Below are 14,768 nucleotides of genomic sequence, written 5' to 3'. Positions count from 1 at the left end.
CCCGTTCTTGGGGCGAGGAGTGGGAGGCGGGCATGAGCCTCTCTCTGATTTCTTGTGTCCCTCATCTTCAAGATGGGAGGGACTTAGATGTGTGCTTCACCTCGCCTCCCCCACCTGAGGGGTGGGATTGGACATGGTGGGCACACGTCCTTTCCTAACATCATTTTCCCACCAATTCTCCTGCCCAAAGTGGGGGTCAGAACCGGTGGAAGCCAGTTGGGAGGGTGAGCTAACAAAGGTGGCAGGCCTTTAAAGCTTCCCCTTTGTGGACCCAGACCCTCCTGGGGGAGGAGGCACGACACCTCTGGCCAGATGGGCTTTGTTTCTGGACCCAGAGAGCGGAGGCCCTCTGTTAGACCTGGCATCCTTGGCGTGGGTCTCCTTACATTCTTTCCCCTAGGCCCAGTGTATGTCCCATTCTTCTGGCTAAACTCCTTCATGCTCCACCCAAAACACTGTGCGAGGCCTCATACTAATAAGTTAACCCCGGACATCACGGATTCACCCGAACCCGGGGAGGTAACAGAAACTCCAGAGTAGCGTTCCATCCCCAGGGTTCATGAGACCTACACGTAGGGAAGACCTATAGCGCCCCACAGTGTTGGGAAAGCACTGTCCTGTGAGATCCCCAACTCCCTATCCCCAACACCGTACTCCGGGCCATGTGAAACGTGGGGGCCTGAAACATCCTGCCAAGTTGACTCCCAGCCTGGTGTTAGCATGCAGGCGCTAAGTGAGGGGTGTGGAGGAGTTTCGGCCAAACGTCCTGTCTCCCCCGAAGCCGGCCCCGCTCCTCGCTGGGCGTCTGATAACCCTGCCACCAACTTGAGAGGAGCCAGGTGCCATCTGGCAGGAAGCCCGGACAATCAGGGCGAGAACACCAAGGAATCCCCTAGCCCGATCAAAGAACTTCAAAGGGGTGAGGCCCTATAACTGCAGGCCCCTTCCCCACTGGGGCAGTTGACTTTTGGATCTCGAGAGCCCTGCTGACTTGGTCGCGGCTCCGTCCACCCATACTGCCAGTACGCACCGTATCCGGACCTCCAGAGCCCAGCTGATTTTGTCGCGGCTCCGTCGACCGTACTGCCAGTACGCCCCGTCTCTGGACCTCCAGAGCCCTGCTGACTTCGTTGCGGCTCAAGCCTGACATCTCCTCCTGGACGTGCACGCACCAGACGGTGCGCTTTGCCTTGTACCACCAGGAACGTAGAGTACGCTCCGTACTCCTGGCCCGCACCCGCTGGTGCGCATCGTAATCTTCAGTCCAGGAACGTAGAGTACGCTCCGTACTCCGGGCCCGCACCCGCTGGTGCGCATCGTAACCTTCAGTCCAGGAACGTGGAGTACGCTCCGTACTCCTGGCCCGCACCCGCTGGTGCGCATCGCAACCTTCAGTCCAGGAACGCGAGTACGCCTCGTACCCGTGACAGGGCTTCGCCGGTGCACATCAGGTCTTCACCGACTTCCACGAAGCTACGCCTCGGACTTTCCTCAGCCCAGCAGAATTGCAACTCAGGCTCGTGACCCACAAGACAGACGCCGGGTACGCCCTGCACTTGGGGATCCTCATATCACGTGGCTCGAGGATTGAGAGCCGTACGCTTGATACGCCCCGCATCAGTCATTTAGAAATCCCCATGTGGCTCGAGGATTGAGAGCCGGCTGCCAGATCACCACATCACCGCTGCTCTTCACTGTCTTGCAGGACCGAACCGGGCGTTGGATAGCTCAGACCCGTGGACTCAAGACCCTAACCCACTCTTGGTGGACTGTGAGTACTGGGAAAGCCACCACGATTATACCCCGATCGAACTGTCTCCTGGTCCCCCCATGTCTGAGGATGCCCCTACCCCCCATCCTGATTATATAGTGTACCCGTGGACTTTGCAAGCCTGATGACCTCTGTTACATAAAGGACCCTTTTATTCATATAATCAACTGGTGTGTTGTCCTTTTGTAGTATAGGGAGATCTCACTGTGTGCAACTATCAATGCCTAACCCTCCCATCTGTGGGTCAGACTCCAAGTGCTCGGCAACGTTCCTGGAAGAGGGGGGTCCCTGTGTGGTCAGAAGTAACTACCTCTACCACCCAGAGACCACCCCTTCTAACACCCTCTACCTAGGGGTCCAAAAACCAGTCTGAAGTGGCAAATGGCAGGTAGCCATTCAGGAACCACACCAGGACTGGTTGTTTCTCTACGATGCCCTCTGAGTGCATTTTGAATCAAAACTAACACTGGCACTAGTGTGGGTTTAATGTGCTGCGAGGTTTGTACCAAACTTCCAAGGTTTCAGAACAGCCATTATGGAGCTGTAGAGTTTGCAATGACCAACTCCCAGACAACATACTCTTTGGTATGTTATGTTATGTTAAAGTGCATTTTTATAGCGCTCGGCTACTCTAAAAGAGTGTCCCGGCGCTTTCCACAGGCAGCTACAGTGTATAATAACATAACAGAAAAAAAGCCGAACCCAAAAGCAAAAGAAAGAAGCCCACCTAAACAGAATGATTAAAAAGCCAAGTCTTCAAATTCTTCCTGAATTGAAGCAAGTTGGGAGTGCTGCGGAGTGCCAGTGGAAGCGAGTTCCACAGCTGGGAGGCCTTGAGGCTGAAAGAGCGTCCCCCAATGCGGGCCTTCCTCATGCGTGGGACCACAGCAGTAAAAAGGGATTCCGAGCGCAGTGAGCGAGCAGGGCGATAGAAAGCCAGTCTTTTCTGCAGATATCCTGCGCCTGAGCCAAGCAAAGCTTTGTGCGCCAGCGTCAGGGATTTAAAAATAATCTGCTTCCGGATCGGCAGCCAATGAAGCGTCTGCAGTAGCCCAGAAGCCCGTGCTCGTCTATGCAAACCAAAGATCGCACGGGCTGCAGAGTTCTGTACCACCTGCAGACGCTGGACCAGGTAGTCCGGAAGGCCTAGGAAAAGAGCATTGGCATAGTCTAGCCTAGATCCGATGAGCGCCTGCACCGTAATCCGTCTGTGCTCCGCAGACAATAGAGGAAGAAATTTGCGGAGCATTTTCAGGATGCCGAAACAGGTGCCGGACAGGCCAAGGACATGCGCTCTCAAAGAGAGCTTGTTATCAAGCTTCACACCAAGGTTCTTGGCAACCAAGGAGGATTGTGCCGGAGGGCACATGGCGGCTGGCCACCACTGCCGCCACTCGGGATCGATGGCACAGCCGAAGAATAAAACCTCCGACTTACTGGAGTTGGCCTTCAGGCTTTTCCGCTGGAACCAGCCGAAGACCCTGTCCAGGCAGTCCCGAATTCTCTCCCCATCAAATGTCTGATCTTTTCCACATGTGAAGAGGAGTTGCGTGTCATCGGCGTAGGACACGATCTGGGCTCCGTAAGGCTCAACCGCAGCCGCCAAGGGGGACATAAAGATGTTGAACAATGTCGGGCTCAACACAGAACCCTGTGGAACCCCAACTCCCAATGGCGGCATCTCGGCAGAGCTCTGGGAAACCCAGACCGTCTGGCGGCGGCCCTCCAGAAAGGATGTAAACCATATGAACACCGTCCCCCTTAGGCCGATGTCATAAAGCCTGGCGAGAAGCGCCTCATGGGGGACGGTGTCGAAGGCCGCCGACAAGTCCAACATGACTAACATGGCCTTGCCACCCACATCCAAGGTCTCCCTGATGATCTCAGAGACCTCCACCAACGCTGTTTCCGTGCTAAAATTCGGCCGGAAACCGGATTGGGATGGATGGAGCAGATTGTTGGACTCTAGAAAGCTCGACAAGACGCCATGAACATATTTCTCAGTGATCTTAGCCAAAGCCGGGAGAAGTGAAATTGGCCTGTAATTGGCCAAGACCTCGGCATCAAGACCAGGCTTTTTCAGGAGGGGGATCACCATCGCCCTTTTCCAGGTGCGTGGGACACTCCCCTCCCTCAAGGAGGCATTGAGGATTGGGTTGACCAGAGGATTCACCACTGCCGCCATCCCAGCCAAAAATTTGGCGGGGCAGGGGTCAAGTGGGGAGCCAGATTTGAGATTGGCCAGCAGAGTCCGGGACATGTCACTGGAGACAGGAGGAAAGTCCTCCTGGATAGCCGTAGGCATGGACGATGTTCCAAGTCCTGCCCCGGAGTCACAGCAACCCTCCACCACGCTCTCCAAGAAGGAGGCCTGAATTGCCTTAATCTTGTCGGTGAAGAAAGTGGCAAGATCACGCGCCCACGCATCAGATGGTAGAGGCGGGGGTGAATAAGAGGTAGGGGACGTAAACTCCTTCACAATCGTGAAGATCTCCTTACAGGAGTTCGCCGACGCCTCAATCCTTCTGGCAAGATATTCCCGCTTGGCACCAAGAATGTCACGGTGATAGGCCTTCACCGCCGATCTATAGACGAGTTTGGCCTCCCCATCATATTGATGGCGCCAGGCCCGCTCAGCGACCTTACATTGGCTGCGAGCCATACGTAGCGCCTCCGTAAACCATGGCGCTGATTGCCGTATCGCCGTGGACCGGGGTTTGCCCTAGGGGCAAGATCATCTAACCTCTCAGACAGCCATCGCTGCAGGGCCTCAGTGTCTCTTTCCGGATCCCCCGAGAGAGGACAGGGATGTTCCGTGAGTGCCTGCTCCAACATAGCAGGTGTCACTCTCGAGGCCGATCTGGGGACCATGGGGGCGCAGGTGACATTTACTGCACTTACAATGTCTATGAATGGACTTAGACACTGTAGGGGTACGGTGCTCATGCAACTGTACCCTCACCGGTGGTCTAGTTCACCCTGCTAGAGAGATGATTTATCTAGGCCACAGGGAGTAGGTTAAAGGCATGGCACACAGGGATGGGTACCATGTAGAATCTCTTGACTTTTTTCTGCACCAAAACACGCAGCTTGCAATAGCAGTGTAGGAGTGTTAATGTGAAGGGTCTCTAAGGGTAGCACAATAGGTGGTACAGTCCTTAGAGGCCTTCCCTGGTCACAGGGCCCTTGGTACCCATGGTACCTTTTACAAGGGGCTTACCTGTTGGCAAGCATGTGCCAATGGTGGATACAAAAGTACAATTTTGTGAAGGAACACAGGTGCTAGGGCCTGGTAAGCAGGATCCCAGCACATACTCAGTCAAGTTGGCACCAGGTATCTGGCAACATGTTAGGGTGTAGCCATGCAAAATGGTCACTTTCCTACACCCCTTGTGAAGGAACTGTCCCTGAGGAGCTTGGCAGAGCTTCTGGGAGAAAAGGGACCTGCCAGTGAGGAATTGAGTCTGGAGCTAAAATCCTGCCCCTCCTTTGCGAGCCTCAGACAGCAAGCTGCTGCAGAAGAGGCAAGGGATGTCAGTGGAGCCCATAGGATTTACTGGGAAGATGGACTCCTTTATTCTAAGGCTAGGAATCCCAAGCCTGGTGCTACCAGGAGGTTGTTTGTTTCTTAGAAGTTTAGGGAATTCCTCTTAACTTTAGCACATGACAAACCTCTTGCAGGACATATTGGGGAAAGCAAAATGTGGGACAGGCTTGTTTCACACTTTCACTGACCCCACTTGTCTGAAGTCACCAAGGAGTCTTGTCACTCCTATGTCACCTACAAAGCCAGTGGCAAATCCGGTGGCACTACAAAGGCCCTCTTAATATCAATACCAGTGGTTGGGTTCCCTTCAAGAGGGTAGGGACTGACTTAGTTGGTCCCCTAGACCCTCTAACAGTCTCTGGGAGTAAATACATACTGGTGGTGGTGGACCACGCCACCAGATACTCAGAAGCTATTCCCCTTAGGACCGATACAGCTCCTGCAGTTGCCAGGCCCTATTAGGATTTTTTTCCAGAGTAGGTTTTCCTAAGGAGGTGGTGTCGGACAGAGGTGAAATCATCATGCCTGGCTACCTGAAAGCTATGTGGAAAGAGTGTGGCGTAATTTATAAATTCACCACCTCCTACCATCGGCAGGGCAATGGGTTAGTTGAAAGATTCAACAAAACCATGAAAGGTATGATAATGGGACTATTTGACAAACTCAGGAGGAGATTATCTTGCCTTCTTTTTGCCTATAGAGAGGTTCCACAGAAGGGAGTGGGTTATAGTATATTTGAACTTCTGTTTGGACATCCAGTTAGGGGTTGGTAAAGGAGGGATGGGAACAGCATCTCAAACCTCCCAGGCAGGAGATTGTAGACTATGTACGCTACTAAAAACCTGGAGGTCAGCCAAGAACTGCAAAAGTTATTGCATGACCAAAAGGCTGTTCTGACTGTTTACCAGCTAGGGCATAAGGTGTGGATGCTAGAGTTTGTGGCTCCATGAGCACTCCCAGATAAGTGAAGTGGCCCCATATAATTGTGGAGAAGAAAGGTGAGGTCACCTATCTGGTGAACCAAGGCATTCCAAGAAGCTGCCATAGGGTGCGTCATATGAACTACCTGAGGCCTTACTTTGCTAACCAGGACTCCAGTGTTTGTGCTCTCTCATCTAAATTGACTGGCAAGTGCTTTGTCCACCCCACAATTGGCATACGGGGGTACACCTGTAAGTCCCTAGTATATGGTACTAAGGTACCCAGGGCATTGGTACACCAGGTGTTTCCGATGGGATGCAGCATGTGCTATGCCACCCATGGGAGCTCATGCAAACTGTGTCTGCAGATCTGCTATTGCAGCCTTCGTGAAATGGTGCATGTACCTTTCTTTCCCGGTCACTGCACTTAAAACCTATGTTACCCCTAAGGTAGGTCCTTCAGCCCAAGGGCAGGGTGTCTCTCAGACTGCATAAGCAGAGGTACAACAACAAAAACCAGATTCCATTCTCTGGGCTTTGCAAGTGCCGGGAAGCCTTTTTCATAGCATGACACAATCCCAGGGAAAATAACAATTATGTACAGGGAACATGTACAAACCAACCATGCCTACAGGAAGGTGTAGAAGAGACAATTAAATAGCAATGGCGATAAGAGAGAACTACTAAAGAGCAAAACACAAGTGTACGGTTCACAAGATGATAATCTTGTGACCATCAATGATTACACATTTGTAGACTCCCATGAAGGTACACATATCAAAGTACCTAACAAGGGGTACAAAACGTCATAAATGTATGACATTGTACGAGAGAGATAACCCAACTCAGAGGGTAGAACTCTGCATCCCTAAAGATGCAATAGTGCACATACCGAGAAACCCAACTCAGCATATATATATTTTAAAATGCTGACACAGCATACCAAAATACTCTTTATTGAGTACAGGACGTACCTTGAAGGTATCAACTCTTGCGCGTGAGCTCTTCTGCAGAGCAAAGCAAAATGCTAGAACTGTATATCAGGTATCAATGAAAACTCAAACATAAATAAGCAGCTGAAAAACTGTCATCGACAGAGCTGAAAAAGAAAGTGAACACTTCTGTGCCAAGCAGTAAATATTAATCCTGAAAAGTGATGAATCAGGAAATATACTGTAGAGAATACAACTTTGCTGAAAAGAATTCTGCAGAATGAATGCACTATTAAAATGTTAACTGACCGAAAGTAAGAGTCAGGTGACACATGTAAAGAACCACACGGTTGGCATACAACCATAAACTCCAGCAGTAAGCAGGACTGCCACACTTGTTGCAACTAGAAGAATACACATTTCAACTGAGATATTTATAAACACCTCTGTACACACAAATCAAAAAGAAAGAACAAACGATCCAACCAGATCCTGCAAGCACATGTCTAGAAGTTCTTATCACACCCTGTAGCTCTAAATCGCCATAACTCTGAATCAGCATTTACACTAAATAAATGTACACCAACAAATGGCATATCTTTCAAAGTATTCTGTACAGGCTTCGAAAATACAGACTGACGCATCCATGCATGTCTGCGCACAGCAACTGTCTGAGTCATAGCTCTACCCACAGAATCAGTGGTGTCAATACTATAGTTTATGATGTATTTTGCCGCAGCTCGGCCATCCTGTACCAACTGTAGGAGTTCACCTTTGGCTTCCTAAGAAGAGAAGGCAGAACACTCTCCACTGAGTCCCAGAAAGCATGGGAAAACCTGCTAACAACACATGTAGTGTTCAAAGACCTTAATACTGCACTGATGGAAGAGAATATATTCCTCCCACTAGTTTCCAGCCATCTGGATTCAGTACTTGATGGGACCAGAGGGAGGACATTTCTGTCCGCAGAGGCTGTAGCTACTTGCACAATCAGGCCCTTTATGGAGGGATTTTTGAAAAGACAATCAGGATCCCCAGGGGCGGACAGACATTCCTGTTACCGGCTTTGTCCAAGTCGATAACAATATGTCATTATAAGGGAGGAGGGGTTCCATTCTCATCTTACCCTGGTGAAGAACATCCACCAAAAGGTCTGTGGATAATTCCACTAAGGGAAGCTGACACTTGAAGGCAACAGCTGCCCTCCTCAATACCGCAACATAAGAGAAACTCACATCTTTGGCCATACCAGGCGGAGAAAGTAAATCTGAAACTGGGGAGAACTCTCAAGTCCACTAGCCTCACCCAGTTCAGTGAGCCAGTTTTCCTCCAAGAGAGGCTGGACAGTATTGCCCAAAGCTTTGTGATACCCTACATTCTCCTCTTATAAACAGGCCATAAAGAGACAGATGAAAAGTTGCTTAAAGAGGATTGCTCCATCGGTGCCGCATCCAATGCCGTATGGCACTCGTGCGGCGATAATTCGACATCTGGAAGAGTAACTGGTGCGGAATTGATGGACGCCGCTGACGTAATTGGCTGACCCGAATCCAACACCAAAGGTGAAGACCATGAAGAGCTGTGTATCAGTGCCAGCTTGTATCTGATAATGGATTCAGAGGGCCCGACGACTGGCACCAAGGACGAGCCCGTCGGTGAGGGTCCAGCTGAGGCACTTTCCTCCACCTTGGGGTTAGAAAGTGTGCCAGAGAAAAATTGAGGCCGAAAGACTTGCAGGGAAGTGTAATATTCCTGCGTTTGGGCTAGAGTTGCCCCTGCTCCAGGATATTTAGGGAGGTGTGAGGTGGACTCCAGGGAAAGCTCCACAACTGAAGGTTGGGAAATGGCTTGGAAACAAACTTATATTGCGACTAATGGGGCTTTGGAGTCTCCCTCAATGTTAACGAAGACAGTACCTCAACCAAACAGCTCCTTGACCAGTTCCTGTACTTTGATGAAGACTTAAGATGCAATGGTGCCGCAGATAGTTGCACCTCCAGATGTTTCATTTGGCACTCTCTCAACTAAGGGAGGGTGGAGTACGCTGGGTGGCACTCCGCGTAGTTCCACAGAGTTAAAAAAAAACTCAGTGGAACTCCGCTCCGCCCCAGTCCCACACCCAATTAAAAAAAAACACGTCCTTGCTCTCTGACGTCTTCGGGATGCCCTCCTCCTCACTGTGGTCTCTCATCCTCGCCGCTGTCCTCATCACCATTCGCAAACCCATGCACAGTCTACGCAAGATGTAAAATGTAGGGGTTTGCAGCAAGGACGAGGACAGCAGTGAGGAGGAGGCACCACGGAGAGGAGGAGGGCAGCCTAGAAACACCAGCAAGCAGGTAAGTGGTTTTTTTGGAGGGCAAGGGCCGTGGTGCAAGGGCTAAGGGGCTAACTCCGCTCCGCCACAGAGTTGGAGGTTTGCCTGATCTCCACGTTCCCAATGGAGCACAGAGTTGGCAAAACTCTGCAAACTCCGCAGGCGGAGCGTAGTTAGCCGCCCGGGGTTGCTCTTAACGCCTTTGGCCAATGTCTATGACAGGAACCACACTCCTCTGAGTCATGGTGGGCTCCCAGGCACCACAAATAGATGGTATGAGGATCTATGATCAACATTTATTTGTCACAAGATCCACAGGATTTAAACACTGAAGGCATTGTTAAAAAAGAACACTGTTTCTAACACCAAATGTGGGGATAGGCTGAAAAACGTCCCACTAACTGCAAATATTGCGTCTCATAACACTTTTCCTAATTTTGAAAGCTCTCTATCTATTTTTCACTGAATAAACGGCACCCTTATAAATATGTTGTGGGTAAGATTAGCTCTTAGAAAAACATTGTCTGACATAAATACTGATTCTTAATTATACTATACAAAATACTGTCCAATTACAGAAAATATTTAGGACACAATATTTATTTCAGACAATATACTTAGAATGATATTCTGGTAACATACCTATATAAATAGTTCTTATAAACACAGTAATTTAAGATTTGGAGTAAAAGTGCTCACTCTAAAACACATCAATTTTTTTTTACTGAAGACTTCATTTACAGCGTAATTATAAAGTCATAATGTTGTAAAATATTGCTTGCTTCAACAAGGATGCTGGAAAATTTTACCTGATCTCAAAGGGGTAATGAGGCAGACTATGCATCTACTGCAAGAAAAAAGTGAGTAAAGATATTTGTGTTACCCAGTACTGCAGTTAGAAACACTGTAGCAACTCCATTATGATTTGTGTTGAACGATCAAGGATCAATCCTCTGTAGAAATTCGTATTTAACATGTAGTAGTATCCATAAATGAAGGTACTGAAATAAATATACAAAGTTACATTACCTGCAGCTGTCTTACACTTATACGTAAGTCAGACTCGTTGAATCCATATGGGATGTTCCAGCCAAGAGGGCCAAATTTCTTCCTCTCTTGCACCAATGCATGGAAAAAGCAAACACCAAACAGCAACTTCTCCCATATCTTTAAAAAGAAAAAATAGCACATTTGAACATTGTCTGCTTTATTTGAATATAGTGATTTCAGCTCATGGCATGTTTATGTAATCCAGACTACTGCTATCCAAAAAGAGACTTGGAAACAGCTGTACCTTACACACAATGGCGTTAAACATTTCTGGCATAGTTAGCGCACCTTGAAATATATATTGTCACATGGCATTAAGTTCTTTTTGTAATACTTAGAAACATTCAAATAATAAAACATAATTTAAACATAAAGGTGGGGCATTACTTCTTTACTTACCAATACATTTCAATACTCTGATTACATGACTTAATTGCTGTTAAAACAGAGCTTCACACACCTTGTGCCGTGAACTCAGGTATCTCTCATACACTGAGACACCTCTTATTCCTGCACCTACATAGCTGGGTGTTAGACCTGTCAGCCTTAAGGTGGTCTTCCCCCAAATTCTGTGCCTGCTTGCCTCCAATTTTGCTCAATTTGTGTTGGCCATAGGACTCTGTGCACATTACCACTGCTAACCAGTGCTAAAGTGCTTGTGCTCACTCCCTTAAACATGGTTTGATTGGCATATACCCAATTTGCATATTTAATGTACTTTTAAGTCCCTTTTAGAGTGGTACACCAAATACCCAGGGCTTGTAAATTAAATGCTATTAGTGTGGGCCTGCAGCACTTATTGTCCCACCCACTTAGGCAGCACTTTAGAACATGTTGCAGGTCTACCATTGCAGCCTGAATGCAGCTTTACACTTATAAATACAAGATATATCCGAATGTCTAAGAAGTGGAGAAAGATAGGGAATAGCTCACCAGAGACCAAGATTCAGAAGAAAAACATATGATTTATGTGAATGGATTCCCATCACTCACCATACCTGGTGATTAGCTTCATCATTTGGGTATCCTTTTGTAAAGACTAACATTCTTACTCCATTGATATCGGAGTTCAAGAATGTCAAACGGTATAGATGCCAAGATGAGAACAATGTAAATTGTGGAGTGTATGGGACAGGAATAGAAGTGCAGTGCAGAAAACGTGAAGTGGAGAATAAAATTGAGAAGTGTTTTTTCTAATGTGTAATGTCTGTATATTTTTTGATCCCGCTGAATCTACTGTACCGACTGGAATCTTAATGCTAATGTAAAGCGCTCTGCTACCTCCGGGTCTTGAAGTGCTATATAAAACTTTTTAAATAATTAAATAAACAATTGTGGCATATGCCCTCAGTACCACCTTGCCCTGATCAACCATGGTGTACATCTACTTCTCTGAACCGCATAGCCCCTGCAGATGAGTAATGTACCTGTCTGAAGTTATAGCAACAAGTATGGAAGACTGTCGGGAAAGATGCTTCATATCACAGAAGGCCATTGGTTCAAATGGTTTGTGCACCAATCTGAACAGAATCAGGTTGAGGTGCCAAATGTCTGTGGGGTGCTTGACCAGACAGAACATGTGATTCAAATTAATCGGAAGACATTGAACAATTTAACAACCTCATAGGTGCACTCCTTATGACTGGTTCTAATGGCCCCAGGGATCACTATGCAGGTCTTGCACAAGTGCACCTGCATGCATGACTGTCACAGAAAAAGTGAAAACATTATGCACTGAGCAATTTGGGGCTAGATGTAGGTAAATAGTATTTACCGATTCGTAAATACCGAATTTTACCGATTCGGTATTTATGAATCAGTAAATGATATGTAGCTAAAAATTAGGTAAAAATTACCGAATCGTTAAGATTCGGTATTTACCGAATCGGTATTTACCGATTCGGTAAGTGCCATTCATTCCTATGGGCCTGGAGGCCCATAGGAATGAATGTCAATTACTGAATCGGTAAATACCGATTCGGTTAAAGGGGGAAAAGATTGAAGGGTGGCAGGGTGTCACTTTGACACCCTGTTGCTCCCCTCAATTGTGTATGGGTGCCCATGTGGCACACATGCATGCCCTAAGGGTATGTATGTCTGCCACATCGCACTGTTGGAAAAGCAAAAAAAATGCTCTTTCAAAGGCTTTCATTATTTACCACCAACTTGTAGTTGGTGGTAAATAACAAATCCTTAACTGAGGAATGCACTAACTTGAGTGCTCCCTACATCCTGGATTCTGTAATTTACCAATCCGGTATGTTAAGAATTCGGTATTTTACCAAATCCTTAAATTACAGATTCGGTATAATACTGAATCCTAAAAAAATGCCACCTACATCTAAAAGCCCAATACCGGTCGGTAACCGCCGAAATTCGGTAATTTCGGCTGTTACTGACCGGTATTGGGCCACCTACATCTGGCCCTTACGGCCAGATTCATGAAGCTGAATTGCGCTCGCAAAGGGCCAGATTCTCAGAATCTGGCCCTTTTCGAGTGCAATTATTGCATTTGGGATTCATCATCCCAAATGCAAAAATCGGTAATAGCGATTTAGCTATTTTGCAAGGAATTACATTTAAGGAATCTCTATTTGAGATTCCTTAAATGCAATTCATCATCCATTTGTAAATTGCGAAATCGCAATTTCGGCCCGCTATTTACCGCGAGGTCAAACCTCGTGGTAAATAGCGAAAACATAGAAAAATGCTTTTAAAAGCATTTTTCTAAGTTGCATAATGCACACACACCTGTCCTTTGGACATGTGTGTGCGCAACACCAACGTAGATTACCTTTCAGGGGTGCTACAGGGTGTCCTTTGGACACCCCTAGCACCCTTGAAATCGCATCCTTATTTGCGATTAGCAAATTGCTAATCGCAAATAAGGAATAACTCCCCATTCATTCCTATGGGCCTTTAGGCCCATAGGAATGAATGGGGAGTTATTCCTTATTTGCGATTAGCAATTTGCTAATCGCAAATAAGGACTGTGTAGGAATCGCAATTTATTTTGCGATTCCTACATGAATCCCGTTTTGCGTGTCTGTAATAGCGATTCCTTATGAATCGCTATTACAGACTCGCAAAACGGGTCTTTGATGAATCTGGCAGTTAGTGGCTTAATCTTCTTTAGCTAGGTCCTATGACAGAAACGTAGTCTCTTGCTCTAGTATTGTTGCACTGTGGTGGAGGACTTCTTGGCTGTCAACAGAATGTGCAGGTTCTCTGCAGAGATGCCAAGGCAGTGGAAATACTAACTCTGCAGGACAGAGAGAGCTGCAGCATAATTACATTCACCGCTGGGGGAGGCAGATATCTTAATTCTAATATAGATGAAGAAGTATTGAGGAAATCTGGCAGAAAAAGGTTGAAGCCAATTGGATAAGCGACCTCCCTGGGCTGTCTCTGATCTTCGGCAGGACTCTGAGTAGTGAAAGGAAAGGCCTCTACGAAGTTCAACAAGAGGCCATTTTTAGGTAACAGGCAGCTTTCCCATCCAGGATGTTATGTGAACCTAAACGTATAGTTATATCCCAACTAATCACTTCCAAATGGGTATCTTGGCACTAGAGAAGGGTACAGTCAAGACACCAAGCACCAGCCTTACAACAGAGCTGTTTTAAGAGATTTCTTGAAACTGACAAAATTAGAACAAGTGCGGGCATGGAATAGTAGCTTTTTCCAGTAAATCGGTGCCAAGTAGGTATAAGATCGTCCCCCTCATCATCTCAAGTGAATACACAGTTTGCCTTTGTCTTTAGACAGTAAGTCCCAGGTCGGGAAGTAGCATTTGTGTTTCTAGGTTAGATAAGTAGGACCATTGCTCATTAGAGAGTTATAGGTCAGAAAACAGATTTAGAAAATAGGCTGTTTCTTGATAGGTAACCAATGCAGTGATCTCAACAGAGGTTCAAAGGAGGAGCCAGCAGGAAGATTGCAGACAAACTAGGATGCTGTTTTTTGTGCCACTTGCAGTTTCACTAATAAAGTCCCATTAGCTGTGTGGAGGAAGCTGGCTTAGTATATGGTGCACACTTAATCAAGAGATGCACCTTGCACTAATCCAGACAACCAATATGGGGATTTTAGTGGTCTTTCATAACCATAGAAAGCTCTCAAAGTGGTAGCTGTAGAGAGCAGCTTTCATGCTTATCTTGAAGGAGTGTAAAGCACCTTGTTGTACCAACTTGAATCAATATTGCAAGTTGAATGAAAAGAAACCACACAG

At 47.2% G+C, this 14,768-nt stretch overlaps 1 protein-coding gene across 1 annotated transcript in view; it reads right to left on the bottom strand.

Moving 5' to 3' along the window:
• DNAH12 (dynein axonemal heavy chain 12) overlaps nt 1–14,768 on the bottom strand; it is a 1,291,066-nt gene that overhangs the window by 110,998 nt on the left and 1,165,300 nt on the right. Inside the window, exon 67 of the mRNA XM_086939114.1 lies at nt 10,517–10,654. Within this exon, the coding sequence (XP_086795240.1) occupies nt 10,517–10,654 (138 nt within the window). The remainder of the gene's footprint in view (nt 1–10,516; nt 10,655–14,768) is intronic.

The sequence above is a fragment of the Lissotriton vulgaris genome, chromosome 9, assembly GCF_964263255.1.
Source record: "Lissotriton vulgaris chromosome 9, aLisVul1.2, whole genome shotgun sequence".
Classification (NCBI taxonomy): domain Eukaryota; kingdom Metazoa; phylum Chordata; class Amphibia; order Caudata; family Salamandridae; genus Lissotriton; species Lissotriton vulgaris.
The sequence above is the reverse complement of the archived record's forward strand: the minus strand, read 5'-3'. Positions and strand labels throughout refer to the sequence as shown.